The sequence below is a fragment of the Sitophilus oryzae genome, unplaced genomic scaffold (genome assembly GCF_002938485.1).
Source record: "Sitophilus oryzae breed Bouriz unplaced genomic scaffold, Soryzae_2.0 scaffold_1000_pilon_pilon, whole genome shotgun sequence".
NCBI lineage: Eukaryota > Metazoa > Arthropoda > Insecta > Coleoptera > Curculionidae > Sitophilus > Sitophilus oryzae.
In genome coordinates, this window is record NW_022145617.1 from 2570674 (window position 1) to 2596494 (window position 25821).

At 33.3% G+C, this 25821-nt stretch overlaps 2 protein-coding genes across 2 annotated transcripts in view; one reads left to right on the forward strand and one right to left on the reverse strand.

Annotated features, from left to right (window-relative positions):
• LOC115882268 (RIMS-binding protein 2) overlaps window positions 1-25821 on the forward strand; it is a 76538-nt gene that overhangs the window by 33003 nt on the left and 17714 nt on the right. The window contains exons 12-21 of the mRNA XM_030900256.1: window positions 5901-6094; window positions 7273-7519; window positions 8550-8723; window positions 11774-11902; window positions 12268-12503; window positions 12565-12655; window positions 18665-18913; window positions 20969-21235; window positions 24572-24729; window positions 24829-25006. Coding sequence (XP_030756116.1) covers window positions 5901-6094; window positions 7273-7519; window positions 8550-8723; window positions 11774-11902; window positions 12268-12503; window positions 12565-12655; window positions 18665-18913; window positions 20969-21235; window positions 24572-24729; window positions 24829-25006 — 1923 coding nt within the window. The remainder of the gene's footprint in view (window positions 1-5900; window positions 6095-7272; window positions 7520-8549; window positions 8724-11773; window positions 11903-12267; window positions 12504-12564; window positions 12656-18664; window positions 18914-20968; window positions 21236-24571; window positions 24730-24828; window positions 25007-25821) is intronic.
• On the reverse strand, window positions 15851-17688 carry LOC115882328. Its single transcript, XM_030900380.1, has 4 exons — window positions 17320-17688; window positions 17081-17237; window positions 16730-16797; window positions 15851-16494 (listed from the first exon to the last, which is right to left on the reverse strand). Exons 2-4 carry the CDS (start codon window positions 17235-17237, stop codon window positions 16459-16461), a joined length of 261 nt encoding a protein of 86 aa, XP_030756240.1. The 5' UTR covers window positions 17320-17688; the 3' UTR covers window positions 15851-16458.

Here is a 25821-nt window from a genome sequence, read left to right on the forward strand (position 1 = left end):
TGATGCATGTTAAAGTTTTATATATTGTGTTCTAGTTCTAATATCTTTTAAGAGATTTGTTGCTAAATTATTTGACTTTTTTGTATCTCTTTCTAAATTAAAAATGATTAACCTATTTCTATAAGTTTCTATCTGTCAATTATACGAGGAAACACAAAATTTTGTTATTTTGGTGAAAGTTTGGAACACTCTGTGGAATATGTTAAAAAAACAAGGAATTTGAAAATTATTTTATCAACTAGGTGCATTTTTTCCAGATAGTTTGTTTTTTGGTTGATCTCAAAAGCTTTTGAAAAAGGCACTAACATTTTTGTCCACGACCGCTTAATAATAAATCAATATTCTACTTCCTAGCTGAAGGAATATGGTGCCCATATTTGTAATAGAGTGAAATATAACAGCTGATAACAGTGAATTATGATAAATCACACTTGTGTCTAGCCCTAGCAGGCAACTATTAAGCCCGACCAATCACGTTAGAGTTTTTGAAAAACACAAATGAATTAACACCCTTCAAATAACCACGCTAACCAACCTGATTGGTCAAGCTTAATAGTTGACTGCTAGGGCTAGACACTTCTATAAATCACATTTTGCATTTACTTTACATTTTGTTGCTATGCCAACGTGACACTCACAACACCCCGATGCGCGGCGTGGATGATTTGACGTTTTTCTTATCTTTTCTTTTTATTAATTTTGACGTTTAAAATTGTCAAATGTTACGTAGGTAATGATTATTAAGTGGCATATCAAGAACTCGTTTAAAATCAAAAAATGAATTATGAGAGTGATAATGAGCCCTGTACACCACCAGAGATAGCAGAGGCGGCCAAATTGGAAGTCTTGGATTGCTATTTTTTTATACCACAAAAGTCCAAGGATCATTACATGTCTGTCTATAAAAACTTTCTAGACTGGAGGATCATAAAATAATTAACTAGAGAGAAGTGTCAACTCTGTGTTAAATCGTGGAAACACGATACGCCACCGAAAGCCTTCGTTGTCGTCTGGAGAACTAACTTTCCAATTGACAGGTTGACATGATAAGGACATGATGGCTTAATTTTCATTTCCGTTTCCGGTTATTCAATGGCGGGCCCTCTTTCAGTTCAAATGTATTTTGTATTTTTTCTTTTCATAAATAAAACCAAAAAATAATTTATTCACATACAGGGTCCGGCAATAGTGCGTCGGGCATCTGTAGCTCCTAGAATAAAAAACTTGAGAATTTTGTTTAAGTGCAAACCTAAAGTATGTACCAGGATGTATTTCAGGAAAATATTTTAACTTCTATAGGGTGGCTCAAAAAAGTGTGAGTGGACCTGGATGATTTTTTTTAAATGGAACACCCTGTATATTATTGCATTTTTGGCTTCCTTTCAGATCACTTTACATAACCCTAAAATGATATGAATAAATATATTTCGATAGTTTCAGAGATATTAAAAAATAAATCAAAAATATATATTTTTCAGCCCTTCTTAAAAAAAAATTAAAAATACAAGAACTTTTCTGAAATCAAAACTACATTAGGTATTTACATTAGATGGTCTGTTCTTACTTTGCTATAAATATGAAAATCTTAAATTATACAGGATGTTCAAAATTCTACGCAAACTTACTAAAATATAAAATAATTTTTCTTCGTTTTTAAATGGAACACCCTGTATATTATTTTTTCAATAGAGGAAAATTAAAAATGAACATTTTTTGTATTTAGAGTATTTCAAAATTTCAAAGGTTTCGCAGATATTTGCGGTTTTTATATTTCATATGGCATTTTCCACAGTAAATTTTTATCAAAGCCAACCAATGATTTTTTCTCTCATATTTTACCATTGAAAGCACCATATGAAATAATAACTGCGTGTATTTGCGAAATCGTTAAGAATTTTGAAATACTCTAAATACAAAAAATGTTAATTTTTTAATCTCCATCTAATAAAAATATATATACAGGGTGTTCCATTTAAAAACAAAGAAAAAAAATATTTTATATTTTAGAAAGTTTGGCGTAGAATATTGAACATCCTGTATGATTTACGATTATCATATTTATAGCAAAGTGAGAACAGACCATCTAATGTAAATACCTAATATAGTTTTGATTTCAGGACAGTTTTGTATTTTTAATAATTTTTTTAAGAAGGGCTGAAAAATATATTTTTGATTTATTTTTTAATATCTCTGAAACTATCGAAATATATTTATTCATATCTTAGGGTTATGTAAAGTGATCTGAAAGGAAGCCAAAAATGCAATAATATACAGGGTGTTCCATTTAAAAAAAAATCATCCAGGTCCACTCACACTTTTTTGAGCCACCCTATAGAAGTTAAAATATTTTCCCGAAATACATCCTGGTACATACTTTAGGTCTGCACTTAAACAAAATTCTCAAGTTTTTTATTCTAGGAGCTACAGATGCCCGACGCACTATTGCCGGACCCTGTATATTTATTTGAAATATGGAACAACGTGACTAAATAAATATAAAAATATAGAGGATTGTATTGTTTCAATACCAATTAGTTAATTATATGCACTTTTAACGTAAATTAGTTAAGGTATAAGCATGACTTACAGTAATTTGTAAATAAACACACGCATTCGCAAACTTCAAGGACAGAAAACGGACACAGGAACATCACAAAGCGAGTAGTTTTCGCATGCACCTGGCGGACACTTTTGGCTGAATGAGCAGTCCTATTAGGTTAACTGTTACAGGTATGTCGTAAAACACATCTAATAATAAACTTTCCAAATATTTTAAAATAGAATAGTTCGAGATGACTGCGACTCTCGATGCATAGCAACTGATGATATTGACGTTTTTATTATCTTTTAGTTAATTTTGACGTTTGAAATTGCCAAATTTTAAGTAGGTAGTGACATTTTCCCCTAAAACATGAATACAATAATTAATAGTAAGATTAACATTAAAAATACAAATTCAAACACTACTCATAATTACTATAATGGCCGTGAACAAAGTATAGTATTCAACTCGCAATTTATACCCATTATTCACTCGGGTGACTTGCGCCCCTCGCCTACGGCTCGTGACGTAAACGTCACCTATAATGGCTAGCATAAATTGCTCGTTCAATAATATACTATTTCGTCATATTTACATTAAAATCATGCTTTAGTTCTTTGTGTTCTCTTCAAAAGCGAATATCTGCAACAAAAATAAAGCTATTGAGATGAACCAAAAAACAAAATATCGAGAAAGGATATACCTAGATGATTGAATGAAATTGTTAAGTCCGTGCTGTCTTAATATATTTCACAGGGTGTTTTAAACTTTCACCAAAATATCAACATTTTGTTTTTCCTCGTACAATTGACAGATGAAAACTTTTATTTTTAATTTAGACAGAGATCCTAAAAAGTCAAATAATTTAGCTACATATTGCTTAAAAAATCTTCAAAATCGGTTCATTAGAACAAAATATACAAAACTTTAAAATACATCAAAATTTTAAGGTGCCCGTTTTACGTGCCGGTGAAGTATATTTTTATATTAGTTTAGATCTCTTTGATTTATATGAATTTAAGCTAAGTAATAATTGAATGATAGCTTTTTAGGTATACGACTATAAACTTAGTTTAAATTTTAAATATTTATCAGGCTTTAGTATTTGTGTTAATTTGTCCTGTTTGGTCTTTAAAGCGTTTGATATTTTAAATTATTTAATTATTATTAATGATATTTAACCTGTATTAAGCTTGTAATGTAATTTTTAGTCAGCTCTAGAAATAAAATCAATTTTATAAATATACTAGGTCATTCAAGCTTTGTTATTTTAGTTTGCACATTTGCCATAGTTATTAACACTTTAAAATTACAATATAATATTCTTGATGCACATACAATACATATTTAATTTATTTAAACAAAACATTTATTTTATTAAAAAGTTTTTAACTTTTGTAATAAATATATAAATAATATAGTATAAAAACAAAAATACATGAATTTTGATTACCAATTTTTTTATTAAAGTCATACATACAATTAATGTAAATACTAATTATTTTTTTAGTATTTTGTACATGCATCTTCGAATAACCTATTTGCTATTATAGTTTTATTAAAATACTAGTACTTTTAGTATAGATTTTTGCAATTTAACACGTTTTATAATATTTTTTTTATTTATGACGGTTGTCTTTTATATTTAGCTATATACAAACATAGTAGGCGCCTGTCAACGTATATTAGAGGTCAAAATTAACTGTCATCTTTAGTTAACTTAACGCAAAAAAATGGAATTAAACCGAGAAAATTTTCGCGCAATAATTTTTTACAATTTTCGAAGGCAATTGTCTCAACAAGTGTGCCTTGACCAGATGGTTTCTATTTTCGGCAATGAAGTGCCACATTAGTCGACAATTTCTTGTTGGTATGAAGAATTTAAACAAGAACAGGTCCACCAACAATGGCAGTTACCTAGGAACACGTCAATGCTATACTTAAGCTGATCCAAGAAGCATCAGTGGATATTTGAAAGATCCCAATTCAACAATTTTTATATGAAGAAATATCTGTAAAATTAGTTTTTCTTTGGATACCACATCTGTTGAGAAAAGAACAGAAAGCAATTAGAGTCTATTGATGTCAAAAATCTCACACCGCGCACCGGTTTGAAGAAACATAAAAATATATACAGTATTTTCAATGGTGATGAATGCTGGATTTACCCTTAAGAACCTGTTTCAAGATGTTGGATGTTCCAAGATGAACCAAAACCGACGAAAGTTATCCGTTGTTGAAGTGTTTCCAAAAACATGGTGAGGACATTTGGCTCAAAAGCGGGTCATGCAGCAACAACAATTCCTCTGTAAGATTAAAAAACTGTTACTGCTGATTTGTATAATATATCTATTCATTTGCCGGAAGTAATTGTTGAGTTTCGAAAAACCGACCCTCAACGACGAATGATCCTGCACCAAGACAATACAAGTTTCCACACAGCTCGAAAAAAACACAATTGAATCAAGAAAACATCGAATTGTTGGACTATCCTCCATACAGTCCAGACCTAAGTCCTAACTACTTTTTTACTGTTTCCAAAAATTAAGAATAAACGGCCTGGTCAAAGGTTCCAGTCCCCAGGCACCTTCAAAATCGCAATTTTGAAGGTGCAACAAGCTAGTGGAATAACTGCTTTCGGAATTGGTTTCAACGAATGCAAAAATACATTTATCTTCATGGAGAAATAGTGTTAAATTATTTACTGTTTTTTTTTCTACCTTTATATGCAATATAGCCACAAAAATTTTGCAATATTTTCAATTATTTGCAATATTTTATTTATGGTGATTATTGTTGTGTACGATTGAATATGGTTCTTAGTGGTGGTAAAAAACAAAATGCTCAGGAGACATGGTTTTAACCGAAAAATAATGATTTAGAAATATTTGTTCACAAAATTATAGCACAGGGTGTTTTAAAATTAGGATAAAAACAACCATTCGATTAACCTTGTATAATAAGCCAAATACTAAAGTTCGTAAAAAACTGAGTTTATGAATTAAAGTTAATAGGTTTATATATGGTTTGCTAAAAAATTCATGAAAATAAGGATAAAAGTAAAAAAAAATATAACACTTTAAACTTGGCGAAAAAATTTTCCGTTGCGTTTTTTTGCATCTGAGTGTATAAAAGACAACCGTCGCGTCGTAGCTATTTTGATATTAACTTTATATTTATAAAAGTTAGACCACATACTTAGTTTTCTTTGACCTTGCACACGATATCCCCCCCCTCTCACTGCAAACGCCTTAAGGTACCAAACTAGGACACACCCATAGCTTCCTAGGCTTACTTAGACTGACCTTAGAGTTTGGCCCCTTCGTAGCAGCAGCTGACCTACTATTTTCGGTCCTAGTGCCGGCTCCCAGGCAGCTCACCCTCGAGCGGCAGCTGAACAAGAGCGTGCTGATCAGCTGGACAGCTCCCGAGAATGTGGGGCCGGGGAACCAGATCGAGAGTTACCACGTGTACGTCGACGGGGTGCTGAAAGCCACCATCAAGGCGACTGAGAGGACTAGGGCTCTGGTGGAGGGCGTGGATAGCAATAGGGTGAGCTATCAAGTTATATATTTTGAGAGATCATAAAACTGGGGCTCGAAATTATTAATTCCCGGTTCTTTCGGTACTTTCGGGACTGGGTAACAATAATTAAAAAAATATTTTTTCATATTATCGTTGATTGAAGAAATAAGAAGATGCGCAACCTTATGGGCGATTTCGTGGCACTAAACCTGTGCGAGATCTGTCCTAGAGTTGCGAGATTTAGTTTAGCTCTGCGCCGCCGCGCGTTGATAGTCGTTTACAACGCAGCGGATAAAGAACACAGTACCGTAGTTCTGCTTTCGGTCGACAGAGTGAGTGATTGCCGGAGACAGTGTTGCCAGAACTACGGATTAATACGCAGATTTACGGATTTTGGGTACAGTACGTTAATAATACGGATTTTCTATCATTAAACAATTTAATATAATATTATTACGATTAAACAAAGGAAGGCATCAGAGTTGGCTTAGAAATGAAGATCGCTGTTATTTCATATGTAAAATATTATGGTAAATATCAATAATCGTCATTTCCAAGCCAATTAAATGACTTTTTTTGATCATAGTACCTATAAAAGAATTTTTATTTTTGTTGTTTATTCTATGTTTGACACCAATAAATTTTCAATGCATAAACACGGATTGTTTATCCAAAGATATTTTCGTTAAACGTATTACAGATATTACACATTTTAATATGGCAACGCTGTCGCTTTCAGATCCACACCGTCTTCGATATGCCTTCGCTGCTGGCCGAATTAGAGAAAATAAGTATTTTATGCGTTGACCGCAAAACGATTGGTGTCTCCACCGTACAGCACTTGAGACGTAAGGGGAAATCAAATCAGCCTTGTCACGAATTCGCCCATTAGGCTGCGTATCTTCCCAATTCTTTCAATCAACGATATTATGTCTTATGAGATATGACATGTTTTTTTGAAACACCCTCTATATTTATCTCTTTCGTATGCATTAAAATACAGAGCACAGAAATAAAGTGACCAAGACCATATATTATATTACCGAATGATCGAAAAAAGAACAGCGTCAGCGATGGCTATGAAATGATGATCGCTGTCATTTTATATGTAAATTTATATGGCAACTGGACGCCGTTTTTTTCGATCATACGGTATATCCATTATGAATAATCTTGAAATATACGAGATGCATTTTATTATACAGCCTCACCGTATCAGTGTCCGTTCGGTTACTGCCAATCGTCGTACGTCACGTGACGCCGCTTGCACAATGATCATTGGTCGGGACACCCACCAATTAGGGCCCAGCGCCGTGCGCGCCTCCAACATAACCTCAACTTCGGCGGTGATCAGCTGGTTGCCTGCTAATTCCAATCACCAGCACGTAGTGTGCGTGAACAATGTGGAAGTACGCACAGTCAAGCCTGGTGTATACAGACACACCATCACAGGTATTTTTTTACTATTTTTATAATAGATTTTCGGTGCAATGTTGCCAGTATTTGCTTTATTACCCGTAATTGTTTTTTTTGTACGAATACTATACTGGTATATTTCGATCACAGGAATACGTCTATTAGGGTTTTCTCTTTTTTGTTTTTCCTGTATATTATGGAAAACTTTTTAGAACTGCCTATTCACCGCAAATTATCCCACAGTATAATTTCTTAATCTCAAATATTACCATGGTTGAGGAACTAAAAGGGATGCGTATACAGAAAAAAAACCGGTGACTCCCAAAATTTTTTAAAAACATTAAAACTTGAATAACTCTTTGGACTTATTTGAAAAATGACAAAGGGAAAATATGTTTCTTTTATCGAGATCTACCAGCCCTGAAAATATTTGAACTTATTTAAGACTCACCCTGTATATCTATTGTATTTTATTTTTCTCATTTAGGTATTCAGGGTTAGTCTTAAATAAGTGCAAATATTTTTAGGGGTTATTTCGACCCCAGAAAAACGATAATGAGCTTTTTTCGCGATTTTTTTTTTAATTTGAAATATTTTTGGAAAGTTTTTTAGTTTTTAGTTAGAAAAACATAATTTCTTGATAATATCACAACATAGATATTAGATTAAATTTACAAAAAAGAAAATCCAGAAAAGATCTGATGTCAAAATAATCTGATACCAACCGTAAAAATGTGTATTTAGTTGCAGTAATGCTAGTTTGAATTTACTCACTTTGCTGAGAAAAGCGTATACGATTACTGTTTTTATGAATAACAAATGAATTTAAAATTTTTGTTTTGGTTAAAAATTCCCTTTTCTCTCTGGATCTCAAAATTTCCCACGAATTGGGAAATTTTCAACAAGTTGGCATCACTGCTCATTATATACAGTATGCCCGTGTTTTATTATTTGATTCGGGGACATACTGTATTCACTGACAAACACGAAAAACAGACATTTTAAAACCTTCATGTATTTTAAAGTTATTTTTTGTTTAAGTGTATATTTAACTGGTACTTTATAGGTTTGGCTCCTAATACTCAATATCGGGTAACTGTGAGGGCCAAGCATCACCGATCTGCTCAAAACGTGGCAAATTTAGCAGAGGAGCTTCCGATGCCTGCCGCAGCACATACGGATTTTAGGACACTCCCTAAAGGACTGCCTGATCCTCCCAGTGACATATTAGTTGAGCCAGGTAAATTTATAAATCATTAACTTTAGTAATTATTCTTTATAGTGTGCTAAATGTAGATTTTGTATGGAAAATAAATAAAGTTAATCACCGCAACTTTATAGATTCATTGTGTCCCGCTTTCTTGAGTTATAACTCATCATACAATCTCAGGGCTTTAACAAAAGCCAGTATCTGAGACAGTTTTATAGAGGCCAGTTCTCCATCTCCGATATTCGTAGTACCAAAATTTAGAGCATGAATGGTTATCGTTTCGGCGCACTCAGTGATGAGGTGTACTGGTGTTTCCTCATTTTCCCTACAGAATCTCCATTCGTCGTTGTTTCTTAGCTTCAATCTACTGAGGTGTTCATTGAGAGATATTGTCCTGTTAAAAACCCCGTGACAATCCCCAGGGCCGGCGGAAGGAAAATATTGAGCATATTTATGCTACTTTATGCTACTAAGCAAATATGCTACATAAGCATATTTATGCTACTCTAACAATAAAGTTTCATTTAAAGGTACTTCAAAATTCTTCTCTTCGTTCAATCTTAGTCCGCGGTTGTTGTTTTTTCTATACCGGGTGCATCTTGAAAGTGACTCACCCCTATAACTTTTTAATTTTTTTAGATACAACCTAACCTAACCTAACCTAAACGAAATTTGGTATGTTAGTATATGACATAAATTAGGATTGATTGACTTATTCAATTGTTTTTGGTCACTTCCTGTTTCAACGAAAAATTATTGATTTTTAAATGGCACCGTCGGTATATTTCTAGTTTATTCGATAGAAAATGACACTCTGAGTAGAATGACATATTACATGTCAACTTTTGACATTTTTGACCAAACCAAACCACAAAAAAAAATCGTGTTTTAAATTTCAATCTAGAGTGTGGCTGTGTTAAAAACACTAATTTTCAAACAAGGAGCCTTGGAAAATAGATTTGATCATCTAATGTTTTTTGTGTCCTGGCCGGTTAAAAAATGCCCAAATCGTATTTTTAGCCATATGTCAATTTTTTCAAATGGAACAAATGGCTCATTTGCATATTTGGAAAAAGCACTTTTTACGAATAATTTTGACCACACACTGGATAGTTCGAGTCAAATTGTCGTTATGAACCGTATGTTACAATTTCAAATAAACCATATGCGAAAATGTCAAAAGTTGATATATGATATGTCATTTTATTCAGAGTGTCATTTTCTATCGCATAAAGTAGAAATATACCGAGGTTGCCATTTAAAAATCAAGAGTTTTAATAATTTCCGGTGAAACAGGAAGTGACCAAATACAATTGAATACGCCAATTAATCCTAATTTATGTCATATACTAACATACTAAATCTCGTTTTTTTTTCATCTAAAAAAAAACAAGTTATAGGAGTGAGCCAGTTTTGAGACGCACCCGGTATATAAATTATAAATATAAGTGATCTTTTTTTTTTGCAAGCAATTGCATTTTTCATATTATTGCATTATTATTGCATCAGTATATGATCAGATACAGTGTTGTTCGCTTCAAAATGATGATCAGCTAGTGTTTGAGATGCATTCCTTTGTCTTGCTGTAATGGTAATGAGAAATTTCTACGATTCTGTTACCATTTACCGCGTATTACTAAATATTCAATCCAGAACAATCAAAATCATCAAAATATTTTTCCCACTACTGTTAATGAATTAATGAGGCAAACTTATAAGCTTTTTTTGATAATAAGGATATCGGGATCCTATTTAGCTTCTTGCGAATGAATATTTGTCTCATATAATTTTAGGGCAGATCAGCCATTAATAACAAAATAAAGGGTGTGTGTAGTAGACAAAGTGTAATATTGAGCGATCAGTCTAAAACTGTCAATTTTGCTGGCTCTTGACCCAAAACAGTTTGTTTAGCGAAAATTTATAAAAACAAGAATTACAGAAAGAAGGGTTATTTACAAAAAGTTGATAGCTTTTCAGTTATAAGTAAAATACCACGAACAATTTTTTTTTAATAATGCAGTTGCTGGCGTGGCGTCCCTCGTATTCGGCGCCCCGGGCGCCGGCCCTGACAATCCCAAGATTGTTCTTATTTAAATCAAGGAAAATCTTTGATTTTTTTCCGTCGTAAGCCCTGAGAAATTTCTTCGAGTGTCTTAGACCGTTGGAGGATTCGTATTCTAGATTACTCATGGCCTGATGTGGTCTTCTTGGTTCTTGAGTTCTGCTTTAAGTTGGTTTCGACTTATGAAGCAGAACGGTTCTGGTCCAGTTAGTGGGAGTGTTCTTGCACACAGTGGTGGACTTGCACACAGAAGTAGGAGGACTTTATTTTCTTTGCCTAGTTTGTTCATCTTTTCTAGGCATTCTTTGACCAAATTTTTGATGGTTACCGAATTGATGGTTGCTGAGTGGCTTGTTTTTAAGGACGCTTGACAATATCAGCGATGTCCTATATCAACGAAACCGTTTAATATTTAGGAACACTTTAAATACAAAAAAATGTCCATTTATTAATTCTGCATTGAAAAGAAAAATAATAAACACAGTGTTGCATTAAAAAAAAACTGAGATATTGCATAATAAATATTCTTATGGGAATTTAAAAAATGAAAATTACTGAATTTGCTTATGTTTGTAATGTGCTGTTTTACCCCTTACTTCTACATGCGGGGCTCTGTAGAAGTGGACCGACTGTCCCTAGCGACTCATAAGAACACTATGAGATCTGATAATAATAGTAATAAAAACATCACCGTTGAAGCTGTGGGGAAACCCCCTAGCGACACTGGGAACAGTAACAATGAAAGTTCCAAGGGGCCAAACCCAAAGAGAACTACAGGAGAGGTGGCTGACACTTGCGTGAGACCATCCTCCGCAAGTGGCACACAAGCTACCGTTTCGTCTACCCGGCCTGGGTCGTAGCTCCTCGACTGTGAGGGACACGGGTCTCCGTAGGAAGTCCTGGGACTGTATGATGAGTTATAACTCAAGAAAGGGGGACACAATAGATCTCTAAGGTCGCAGAGATTAACCCCCCTCCCACTTATTCTAATTCTAAATTCTCTAATGTGCTGTTTTAGGGCCTCAAGATGGAACATTATTGGTCACGTGGCATCCTATTAATGTGCCACATCATCCAGGCTCAAATGTCACTGGCTACGCTGTATATGCCGATGGTAAAAAAGTGACTGATGTCGACAGCCCTACAGGTAAAAAATCGTGCTATATATCGAAAAAAAACGGCGTCAAAGAGAGCTAATTATAGAGTGATTAAAAAAGGATAGAACGTTTCCAGACACACAAATCTATTACCAAAAAAATCTTTTTTCTCCAATTTTAAACCACACCATTTAAAAATCATTTTTAATCAATATAAAAATAAATTAAAACCTTCTTAAGACCAACTGGCAGTAAGCGCCATTAAAAGAACTACAGGTCAAGTAAATGACGTTTAGGGCTTGACCTTGCCAAAATTATCATCGATTGTCATTCCTCAGCCGTCTTTGACGCCGTTTTTTTTCGATCGTACGGTATAATAAAACGATACATATTATATACTTATATCTATTTCTAGGTGATCATGCTTTGATAGATATATCTAAGCTTCTCGGTCTCAATCCTCGTCACGTGACTGTCAGGACTAAAGCGCGTGACAGCCAATCGGCTGACAGCGTTCCCACGCCCATACCGATGAGCGTGCTGCGAGGCGGTGTTGCCAAACGTCAGCAGCCGCACAGCGCGGTGATGCCGCCTCACCTCAGACAACAAATGGCCAGAAACCAGCAACAGCAAGGCCAACAGGGGCAACAGGTTAGTCTGTTTTATATGGGAAAAAAATACAAATCTAACTTGACGATTTGGTTTCGTGTAGATTATTGAACCAGACGAGAATTTGAGCGATAAAGAAATATTTCCCAATTCCCAGACTCACAGGCAACAACAGAGTGGGATACCTTCAATAGGTAACGCATTTAGAAATAATTAAAAAAAACGGCATGGTTTTACAAAAAAAATTGTAATTTCCAGTTTAAAGTAAAGTGGGTTATTATATTTTTTACATACATACCCGGGTAGTGCATCGGCGTTGGAAATAATAAATCTCATGCAAATTTTGAACTGTCCAGATATTGCCTGCTTTGTTAATTTTAGAGCGAATTTGTAAATTATGTATGTGTATGTATGTATGCTGAATACACATGGCCAAATTTGATCAATTGTGAACAAACCGATTTTAAGTAATTTAAGAAAAACTGCATCTATTTTTAAATTAAAACTGAACAAAGATAACAATGCAAAACCAGTCAAATATCAACATACCTTAAGTTGTCAACCTATGAACGATTTTATCATTGTCAAATATAGTTTGTTATGCTGTCTACACATTAATTAATTTAAAAATAGATGCAGTTTTTCTTAAATTACTTAAAATCGGCTGGTCCAAAATTGTTAAAATTTGGAAAGTGTACTCAGACGTTTAAAAAACCTTCTTAAGACGTCGCTGTAAAATTGACAGAGTGGCCAATATCTGGACAGTTCAAAATTTACATGGAATTTACTACGTTTTCAACCACGTTGCACCACCCGGTATATTTTTTTTAAAGTAGGAGGTGCTAATTAGTTGCGGCATGAATATACACTATAGCTTTTAGAATAATATAGTTAGATGATTAAAACTAATAGGTTCTTTTACCTGTTGAAATAAGAAAGAAATGATACACACAGCAAATTTGACAACTATTAAACCGCAGAGTAACTAACCACAAAAAACTAAACTCAAAGTATACTTCCACTTACACTTCCTGTTAATTGCATTGAAATTATGTTGAAATTGATAGAATTTTAATTAAAGTCATATTTTTTATTGTTTTAAAAATTTGATACTTTAATAACAGAAAAAACTTTGAATAAGAAGACTAAGGAAGGAGCATAATGCTATCCATGTATTCATGCATGGTGGGCGGAAAAAGCTCTCTAGGGTGGGGATCCTTGACAGTTCTGTTTGACGGTTCGTTTGACACATTTGAATTTGATTTGAAATTTTGTGGATTTGTCAGTCTTTACGGAGCTTATTTTATGTTATTTATTATTTATTCTACTACTGATAGTTGTATAAAGGTAGTAAATCTAGATGGAAATTGTGGCAGAACTTAAATTAACAGTGACACTATCGCGATTTATCGAAAAAGACTCGAGAAAAATATTTGGTTGTGTAGCGTGCGGTAGATCTCAGCAAAAATTGAGTGAAATAATGGAACAACTTTTCGCTAGTAAGTGACTATTTAATATACATACGTGTAGTAAACCGATCATTTAAGAAATTCACTTAAATTAACTAAATTATATATTTTTCTTGCATTTTAGCTTTTATTTATTACTTGTCAAAGATTAGATGTCAAAGAATTTAGATACGTTAATTTGACTTACCTGCTTCAGTAGCGTATCGGATGTTTGTGTTAATAAATACTTATTATAACTTATCTATTTTTATTAGAATTATATATTTTTATAACAATTTTAATAACTACCAACATTTATTCACAACGTAAAATAAAACAATAAATTATTGAGTCTACCCCACGTCTACCCTATATCATAGTTTTACATTTTTTAAATAAAATTAGAACGACACTGATAAACCGGAATTTAAGTCGGCCATATTTGAGGCCCATCGCGGTGTACCTAAGATTTTTGATATGCTCCTTCCTTAGTCTTCTTATTCAAAGGTATTACCATAGATCGAAATGATATTACCATAGAAACGCCTTTTGATTTTTAGGACTTCAGGAGAAAATTCAACCATATTTTCATGTTTTTTTAATTTTCTCCAAAACGGTATGGAAATTTAGACATGTGTAAACGGGATTAACCATTTTAGAACAAGCGAATCTTTTTATCAAGAATGCATTTTTCTCAAAATGTTTTCAAAAAGTTTTTCCTCTTGTAAAGATAATCCGGGGACATACTGTATATCTACTAATCTCTATTTCTAGGTGATCATGCTTTGATAGATATCCAAGCATAGCTAGATTATCTAAGCTCAGCGTATAGGTGTGAATTAATTTTTAGATATGGCTAAATTTTAGTTTCGTAGATATTAAGAAAATCAGTCCCTTTAAATAAAAAATTTCAAGATTTTATTTTTTACAAAGCAAGTCACAAATCACAAAAGATCCTCGGTAATTGTTAGATACTCTGTGTTAAATATTTACTTTATAGTTAATAGAACCTTATAAAACGTAAATAGCTAGACTAGAATGTTAGACAATGTGTTTTAACAAAAGAACTGTACAGGCTGTCTCAAATTCGAGTGTGATAGGATTTTTAAAGGTCTGGGTATGGCTGAAATTTGAACAATTTTGGGCAAACCATTTTTAATTAATTTAAAAAAAACTGAACCTATTTCTGAATTAAAACTGAACAGGAAACAATGCAAAACCAGGTCAATGCCAACATGCCTTAAGTTGTCAACTTATAATTTTGTCAAAGCCAAATTATATTTCCTAAACCCATACCTAAACCTTAGGCTTTTGTTTAATTTGAACAAGTTTTAAATTACAAAAATGTAGTGTATTAGTAGCATAGACAGCACACAGCAAATTGCATTCAATCCTAGGTTGACAACGTAAGGTATGTTGACATTTGCCTGATTTTGAATTGTTACCTATTCAGTTTTAATTTAAAAATAAATGCAGTTTTTCTTAAATAACTTAAAAACGGCTTGTTCAAAATTATTCAAATTATGCGTGTGTATTCAGCTTGTATTTTGTATTTTACTAAGAGTGAGTCCCAGGTGGGACCCTCCACTGAGGCCGCGAGGGCCTATTGTGGCTCAGTTTCTACAAGCTCTTTAATAGAAAAAGAGCATTAAAGTTCGCCCTCAAGACCCAGCCTTTTAACATAGGCCGTTATGTCCGAGGGTGATATGTCTTCTAGGTCGCTCCATTATATCGTATTGTTCTCAAGTAGGTGGCGTTTCATTTAGAATTAACTTATCCTCATCAAAAAATATGAAATAGATAGAAAAAACAGCTATAGTTAATAAAATAAAAATAATTAACTGGATATGTTTAATAATAATTATTAGTAATAACTTTATAAAAAAGTAAATAATACAAATTATACAATAAATAAAATTTCTTCTTCAGGCGTAGCTCGCACGGCACTGCTCTACTTAACTTCTTCATATAAATACAATAATAATAATAAATCAATACAATAGCATTAAATAATATAAAATACAACTAACAAAGTTTTGTCGCGAACTTATACGAAGCGCGGCGAAAAAACGTGAATTAGATCAATGGTATAAAAATGCAGACCTACGGATTAAAGCGAAGTAACGCGAAGAATCAAAATCAAAATACATGCAATTAATCCAATGACATTTTGGCGCCGGCGCTTCGCAAACATTTAAAGTATGATGCGCACTTAAGCGAAGCGCGCCGAAGCCGAAGCCATGCGAAGCACTGTTTTTTCGCACGCGATGAAAATTTAAAAATTAAAGTAAAGTAACTTTTAAAGTTGTTTTAAGCTGGCCTTTTTAATTTTAGTATTACGCGTAGAGAAATATTATCTATGTGACGATTTGATAAAAACATTGGATTCATGTAATCATATAAAAATGCCTTTTATTCTGCATTTTTCAATTCATTGCGATTCTGCCTCAATTCATTATGATAATTTGGGTTCTTAACATAACTCTTTGTAGCTCTGTATAATCATAATGAATGTTTCACCATCCTTGATCTCAGTAATTAAACTGAATTCACAGGTTGTACGATTCCTTTGCTATGCTTCCGATCTGAAACAAATAAATATGTATAATTATGTGACACATCAATAAAACCTCGAGTATGGTTTATATAACGTAAAAATCCTTTTATAAGCAGGATTCAAAAACAATTGCTAATAAAGCAAATTTACATTTTTGAGTAGTATGCTCCACTTATTATATTTTTTAATTCTTACCTAACTTGGGTGTAAACAACTGCCTGGGTTAAATTCTTAAAAGAGGTCTTACAAGAGAAAGATCTTACCTCACTCGCAAAAACTGCATCATCTGCACTCTGGAAGATTCCTGGTTTTCGGATATCTGATCCTTTCTCTAAAATGATAGATACAATTTAAAAAATCTAAAACGATAATTTTAATAAACCAAATTCAGTTTGGATTCGTAATACATATTAACATTTTTAATAAATTTTGGAATATCTAATAATTATTGAATCACTCTCTGCCAAATTAAAGTAGCCAGTGCCATAACTTGTTTATTTACAGCTCAATTAACATATTTTTTGTTATAAAGTTGATATGATATTTTTTTTTAAAATAATCTTCATTACTGAATATTTTGCGATTTTAATTTGGCCCACGGTGTAGGTACCTACCCTTTTCAGTTACTGCTTTTCTCAGGTAACAGTACAAGTCTAATTCCAACGAGAGAGTGGTCCACCAACAAGTTCTACAACAAATGTTTGTTTTTAAATACAAGGTTTGTACTTGGATCGACATCACTGGATACCAAATTACCAGTAGGTTGATCATCTAAAAGATTATTTTAATTTTATTAGATCAAAATATCTGAAAACGTTCCTTATTTAACTAAATTTTTAATTATTTAACTTACCCATATAAACTGGTGTATATAAAAAGTCACTTGGAAGATAATTAACTTCTAAACCTCTTTTTATTCCAGGTACGTAATCTTGATTATAAAAATGTAAATCACAAACTCTATAAATCTTTTAAATATCTTGCTGTGTTGTATTTTCCATTTTAAGGTTTCGCACTTGATATCACTTTTGGAATAATGTAGGATCGTTCTTCGAGAATGTATGTCTTTTGGAAAACAAATCCATGCACGCCGGCGCGGGCACAACATACTTATGAAAGGGCTCGTGAAAGGGTTTACGGCCTGATTCCATCATTGTTTTTAATAAAAAGTTTAAACAATCACTAAAATTTCAGTAAAACTTTTTTCGATTTTTGACGGTGCATATTATTTATTTGATTAGAACTGACTTGATTTGATTTGAAGTGCCAAACAAACTTCGCCTTAAGCGCGACCGGTGGTTCGTCACGGAACTAACAAATTTGTGTATAACTGGTTGCGGTGAAAAAGTCCTTTCAAAGATCTCAATTTCAGTTTCCCATATATTTTAGTTTGTATATGATCATAGGTTGACAACGTAAGGTATGTTGACATTTGCCTGATTTTGAATTGTTACCTGTTCAATTTTAATTTAAAAATAAATGCAGGTTTTCTTAAATAACTTAAAAACGGCTTGTTCAAAATTATTCAAATTATGCAGTATTCAGCTTACTCAGGCCTTTAAAAAAATCGACTTCGCTGTAAAATCAATAGAAGGGTCAATATTTGGACCCTTCAAAATTTGCATGGGATTTCCTATGTTTCCAACGACGATCATCCGGTATGTCCACGAAACATTGTGAAACGCCCTGTATTTAATTTAAACAAAAAGTCATACAAAGTTCTTTTCTTAAAACTACACTCACCGGCACGAAAACCGGGCACCTTAAAATTTTTTATGTATTTTAAAGTTTATTATATTTTGTTATAGTAGGCCGATTTTGATGATTTTTTTAAACAATTTGTAGCTAAATTATTTGACTTTTTGGTATCTCTTTCTAAATTAAAAATTAAAGTTCCCATCTCAATTCCCATCATCAATTATACGAGGGAAAGCAAAATGTTGATATTTTGGTGAAAGTTTGAAACACCCTCCGAAGTACGTTAACAAAGCAACCAATTTAAAAATTATTTGCCTAAACACCCTGTATACCACCTTTAAAATCTTTGTTTAAAATACATGAAAATTTCAAGGTGCCCGTTTTTTCGTGCCGGTGAGTGTATTCAAACAAAAATTAGTTGCATTAGACGATTGAATTAGACGACTTAGATTATAAAATTAGACTCTTGGTGTCCAAATTCAAAATCACTAACCGCTTAGGCAACCCAATTTCTTCCCAACTCGCAAAACTAGCCCATCCCCGATCGCTTACAGAGATAACGAAGGAAAATTACGATGCCAACATGTCAGAGGACGAATTGCCAGACGCGAGTCGCAACAGGCGCAGTTTCAACAGGAATCAGCAACGCCAAGGTCAAGGGCAAGGCCAAGGTCAGCAACAGGTGGGCGTGGTCGGCGTTCAAGGCCAGCAGAATCAGCAGTATTACCAGGGGGCGCAGGGACAGCAAGGTACTTCCTCGAGGTGGATGTGTATAATATTTTTATTTGAGACGGCAAACGTTAAGAGGTTTTTGAATATCTGTTTTCATATACGAGTATTATACATATACAGGGTGGCGCCTCTCATACGACGCGGAGGCTCCATGAAATGAAATTTTGGTAGCATCTGTAGGTTGCTACCAAATTTAAAATTTATTCTTCATTTTCACCAAATGTGAAATATGCCAAAAATCCTTACATTTTAGTCATATGCTTCTTTAATGAAACCACCTTTATTCTTTCAATTCACCTTTATTTTTTCCCCAGAATCCAAAAATCAATTAATATATAGGGTGTTACATTACAAACAAACCCAACTTCAATACGTAAATTTTTTAAGGACACCCTGTAGAACCTCTACATTAAAATAGTTTAGAGCATTTTTTAAGAATGTAGAGGTTCTACAGGGTGTCCCTAAAAAATTTACGTATTGAAGTTGGGTTTGTTTGTAATGTAACACCCTATATATTAATTGATTTTTGGATTCTGGGGAAAAAATAAAGGTGAATTGAAAGAATAAAGGTGGTTTCATTAAAGAAGCATATGACTAAAATGTAAGGATTTTTGGCATATTTCACATTTCGTGAAAATGAAGAATAAATTTTAAATTTCAATAACAGCTACCTAAATTGTAATTTACATTGTATAGCTTGATATTTAGTCAAAATAACCGTTGTATGTTAAATTAAATTAAAATTTGACCCGAAAAGCTATACAGGGTGAGACAAAATTAATATTGAACATTGGTCACATTTAAAAGCAAGTTATTCCTTTATTTTAAATGGAACACCCAGTATATTATTTCGATATTCAATGGAGAATAGATATATCTTCAAAAAACTATTAAGGTTGCGTACCCCTTAGACAAAGACTTTCCTTGATATTTTTATTTTTATGATTTTGCTAGTAGATCTTTATTATTTGATATAATCTAAGGTGGCTGTGGAATCCACATGAAAAAAATCGAGTCTAGGTAAATCTGGAGCATTTGAATATTCTATTAATTGGTAAATGCACACTGCAGTCATGAACTAATAGAATCGAATCAATTCTTTCTGATGTAGGATACGTTTCCATTTTTGGCAAGTTTTTGAGATTTTTGTTTTTGTTTTAACTGACACAAAATGATAAGTAGTTGTTAAAGTTGAACTAGAGTGACAGCTATGTTGAAGTAACGTCAGACATATCACAACCACCTAGACTTTATCAAATATAATAGAAATCTACTGACACTAAATCACAAAAATATCTAGAAAAATCTTTGTTGGATGGGTAGACAACCTTAATAGTATTTTGGAGAGACATGAATTCTCGATTGAATATCGAAATAATATTCTGGGTGTTCTATTTAAAATAAAAAGGTAACTTGCTTTTAAATGTGACCAATATTCAATTGGCACACACTGTATAATAACAGATTCAGATACTTTTAAAGTTTGCCGTCAGCATTCTAGGTCCTCTTGACCCGAAATTTCTTTCTTCAGACTTAAAAAAAACCACTATAAAATATTACAGGCACAGTCTCTTGAGAAGAACTACATAATATACACTCTTCACTATTTTCTTTGGCACTCTTCAGGTAGGTTGTTTGCAGTGGCGTAACATAAGTCATTTGAGAAGTATTTTAAACATATATTTCTCAATACTGCGCCTTAAGTAGAAATAGTTTAGGTACGACCTTACACTACTTAGACACTTAATAGATGCATTTACGATTAGCAAAATATACCAGTTAGATCTTATACGTTGATTTGAAAAGCCCTTGATATAGTTTTAGATTTGCTTAGAGTAAACAGTTGTACGTATACAAATATTACATTCTAAATAGAATTATAACTATTAGTGATTGAAATGTTAAAAAACTAATAAATTAAAGAAACTTTTTTTGACAAATGGGTTTTTACACGAAAAAAATAGTTTTTTGCATGTAAAAAATAAATAATTTTATTTATTTTTTACTCCAGCGCGCGTAAAATTTTCACTTCAAAAATAATTTATTAAGTTTATTTATTGGCGTTATTTCAGTTGTCCCTAATCAACGTTCCAATCAAATGATGCGTAACCAGCAGCCAGGAATGCGACCATCGCCCAACAACCCGCAGAACAACCCTAACAACCCTCCAAACCCTCAGAAAAGGTCCAGGTATTTCGTTGCCTTGTTCGACTATGATCCTGCAACTATGTCGCCTAATCCTGACACTTGTGACGAAGAATTGCCTTTTTCTGAAGGTGATACCATCAAGGTTTGGGGAGACAAAGACGGCGATGGATTTTACTGGGGAGAATGTAGAGGTAATTTTAGAATTTTCATAATTTTTTTGTATGTGATTCTCACTTCTATAAAAATATTAATAAAAGACTGAAAGAATCCAAATTATACTTATCGTGTGTAGAATTTTATATTTTATTAAAATATGTCTTTTTAGGGTTCCGTACCCGAAGGGTAAAAACGGGAACCCTATTACTAAGACTTCGCTGTCCACCCATCCGTCCATCCGTCCGTCTGTCACAAAGATCTATCTTATGAACCGTTATAGCTAGACAGTTGATATTTTTACAGATAATGTATCTATGTTGCCGCTATAAAAACAAATACTAAAAACAGAATTAAATAAGTGTTTATAAATAAAAAAATACTTTCACTAAACATTATCTTTTAAGTAAGAATTTTACAATCTTTCAAATCCTCGGTGGCCGCGTGGTTTAAAGCGTTAGGACTTTACGCTGCTATGACGTTGGAGCCGTAGTAAGGCAGGTTCGAATCCTAGTCAAGGCGACTTTTTTTAATCGTTTTTTTTTAATTTTTACATATTTTTACATATTTATTTTTACTTTTACATATTTATTATTGATTAATACAATTTTTAGTAATGTGTTTCTTCATTTTTTTTAAATTACTAATACGCGCATTCAAAATTTCAGCTAAATCGGCTAAAAAGTTTATAATAATATAGTGTCTAATGTTGTATAGATAATGAATGGTACGGAACCCTTCGTGCGCGAGTCCGACTCGCACTTAAACCAATTTTATTTTTAAACAAAACAGATTTTACTGGGGAGAGTGTAAAAGTAATTTTAGAGTTTCCAGTTTAAAAATAAATATTTTTTCATAATTTATTTGTGTATGATTCTCACTTCCATAAAAATATTAATAATAGTAAAAAAAATCAAAGCTATACTTGTCGTATGCAGAGTTTTATATTTTATTAGAATATCTCTTAGTATGAGCTAAACTGTTAATAGTAGAGATGAGAAAAATTGCGATTCTCCAATCGCAATTGAAACTGCTATTGCGATTTTAAAATCACAACGACTGTAACCTTTAATTGCGATTTTAATATTCAAATATTGTACTAGGTATAATTATCTGTGTACATATGTATCTATAGCTTAACCGTTCAAAATACACACAACCGCAAAATCTAAGGATATTTTTTTCAAAATTGCCTCTAATAGCTCATTCTTGTTAGATTTCTTCTTTTTATAAACTTTTAGTGTTTTGTGAGGTAAAAAAAATAATTTTACACAAAATATTGTTTTACTCTAATCCAAAACTAAACTTATCCAAAAATCAAAAACTTTTGGAAAAAACATAAAAAATATTAACTAATTAAAAAGCAAAAACATTATTTATTGTGTCACAAATGTTTATTTAATAAGTTGTATGACCTCCTCTGTTATTCACAACTGCCTGACATCGCCTGGGTATGCTCAAAATCAAGTTATCGATGTCAAGTGAGATATCTCATTCTAGTCATTTTGTAGAGCTAAAAATAGATTTCTTCTGTTGTCCCTTGGTATTCCCATACGTAAAACCCTTCGTTGCAACATATCCCACACATGCTCAATGGGATTTAAATCTGGAGATTGCGGTGGCCATGGTAAAACATCGATATTGTCTTCTAAGAAGTCCATTGCAATCCTAGCTGTATGAGGTCTGGCGTTGTCATGCATGTATAGGAAATTGGGACCGCTGCCGCATATGGAATGACAACAGGTCCAAGTATCTGATCAACATATGACCTACCCGTTCTCCAACAAAATGAGGTCAGTTCTACCACCGATGCTTATTCCACCCCAGACCATTATTGTTCCTCCTCTGTAAGAGTGAACCTCCTGAACATTTTGAAGGCGAATCAAATTATCAGGCTCTCTCCAGACACGAACCCTTCTTGAATCAAGATATATGCCAAACCGGGACTAATCCGTGAAAAGAACTGTAGCCCAATTTTCATTTTGCCAAATCAAATGTTTCTGTGTCCACTGAAGTCGAGTACCTCGATTGCCCCAGAAAAGAGGTTGAACTCTCAAAGGACGTCGACTGTGAAGGCAATTCTTATGTAAACGTCTCCGCACAGTATCATTCGAAATGACAATGCCATGAACTTGTTGCACCATTATTTGTAGCTCAGGTGCAGTAGTATTGGGATTTCTCCGAGCATTAAGTTGCAGAAATCGGTCTTTTACTGAGTTGGTAATACGCTCACGTCCCCTGTGCCTTTTTGCCACATCACCCTCTTCTCGATATCGTGAGCGAAGGCCTAATATCACGCTTTGTGAAGTACCCATTTCCCTCGCAACATCAGTTTGTCTTATACCTGATGATATGATCATATCTTCTCGAGTTAAATGCCTACGTTGCATGGTTAACAATAATACACTGATGTTCCAAAAATAAAAATTGAGGGATTAGCTTTCAAGTATGCGAACACAAAAGGTACCATAAATTTCACTTAAAAATATTTTATTTATGTTTTGCAAAAATACAGCAAAATACACGCACTTTTTAAAACAAACTGAAATATCGATAAGGTGTTCTTTTTTGTATTTGAAAAAATTCATGGATTTTCGCAGCTACAAAATAAAAATATAGGCAAAAATTAAAATATCCCTAGACTCTGCGGTTGTGTTTAGTTAATAATAATCAGTTGTTTAGTTTTTAAGTTTTTTTTAACATCTGCAACACATACTATAGGCATTAAAACTTTATATATGCTGCAACTGCTGCAACTATATATAGTATATATATTTGATATCAATTAAACTTTTAGCTACGTAACTGAGGGCGCGATTTTTAAATTCATTGTTGCCAACCATAAACATATTCGGCGCCGTGCAGACTAACTGGAATTTAAATTTCGCGCTGGGGATTCAGGTGGTAACTCTACTGTAAAAAATGTCAAGTTGCCGCATTTATTTATTTATTTCCTGACATTGTCATTCGTTTTGACACTTTAGTTTTGTATTACTAGTTTTTGTTTTAAATAAATACTGTTGTGATACTTAATGAAATAGTGAAGCTTAAAAAAAAATTAAAGCTTCAAAAAAACTCATCGCAACTTTATTAGAATATTTTGAACAGGGAAACGGCAGTAATGTCTCTTTATGTCCCTTAAGTGCTGTTAAGAAGGTGAGTTTTGTTGATTTATTAATTTATTTTTGTTTCCTAAAATATATTTTGGTTAAAAGAAAATGTGTAAAAGTGGCAATGCCGTGCCGGTCAAGCTTAATCACGTGACTAAAAGTTTATTTGATATGAACTATACATACTATTAAACGCTTCTCACGAATGGATTATTATAATATTGTTTACAAAGAGTGTAAATAACATACTTTTTTGGTGTGTAGGTAGAAGAGGATATGTTCCACATAACATGGTAATGGAATTAGACGGCAACCAAAGTAGAGACAGGTGGGGTGACATCTGTGCGAACATGCCTGCCAAACGTATGATAGCTTTGTACGACTACGATCCTCAAGAACTCAGTCCTAACGTTGATGCCGAGGTAAATATAATAAAAATGATACCTAGCCCAAAGTAATGATCCGCGCACCTCCACTGTGTTTTTAAGTGAACTCTACCCCTTATTTTTTCCACCCCACTGCAGGTAGAACTGAGCTTCACAACTGGTCAAGTCATCACAGTCTACGGTGACATGGACGACGATGGGTTCTACATGGCCGAAATTGACGGTGTTCGCGGATTGGTTCCTTCGAATTTCCTGACAGAAGCCCCCGACCAATACGGACCTGGAGGACAGCCCAACCAGGGACAAACTTCGGGTACGCTCATTTGGTTTCCGATGGGTTGAGGCGGTAAATGCGTTAGAAACTACAGATATACCTACTGCACTTTTTTCCAGCGATAAAAATAGTTCTATTAGTGAGAGATGTTGTGCAGTTAAGAAAAAAAATGGTCTGGTTGATCTGTGAGAATGAGTAATATGTCTGTCAAGTGAAAAAATGGATAAAAATTATTGAAACCATTGCCCTTATTCTCTCAGTCCTAAAAATTTGTCAGATGATAGTTTATATTATAATTACAGCTGCAAATATAGACTGGTTAAAGCTCCGCGCGCACTGAATGGGTATCGGTGAGAGCGAGTGGCACGTAATTTTCAGTTTACGTTAAAATAAATGTAAGCCCGCGCACTGCATTAGATCGGTGCGCTCGGTGCGCTTCGAGCTATCGGCGGTACTCGCGCCCTCAGGCGAAATCAGAGAATGCATGGGAGGGGGACGAATAGTCTACGCCGAGCTACTGTTTTTAGTGGAGCGGTTTTACATTAAACATGTCCGAGGAATTATTAATCGAAAGTGTACGAGACCGTCTTTATAAAAAATTCTTACAAGCACGTAACCTATATTGTTTACTACACTTATTCAATAACTGAATTAGAAAATCTTTCGATTAAACCCATTTATTTCTCATCTCGTTTTGATTATCTCACATTATTTTGAAAATGGAATTTAAATATCGTCAAAAAACTTATCGTATTATTTAATTTTTGGTTTGTTTTGACGTTAGTAATAACAGCTGATAAATAGTCATCCTATGTTACTATGTTGATCGCTCCGTACAAGGTACAAATGTTTGA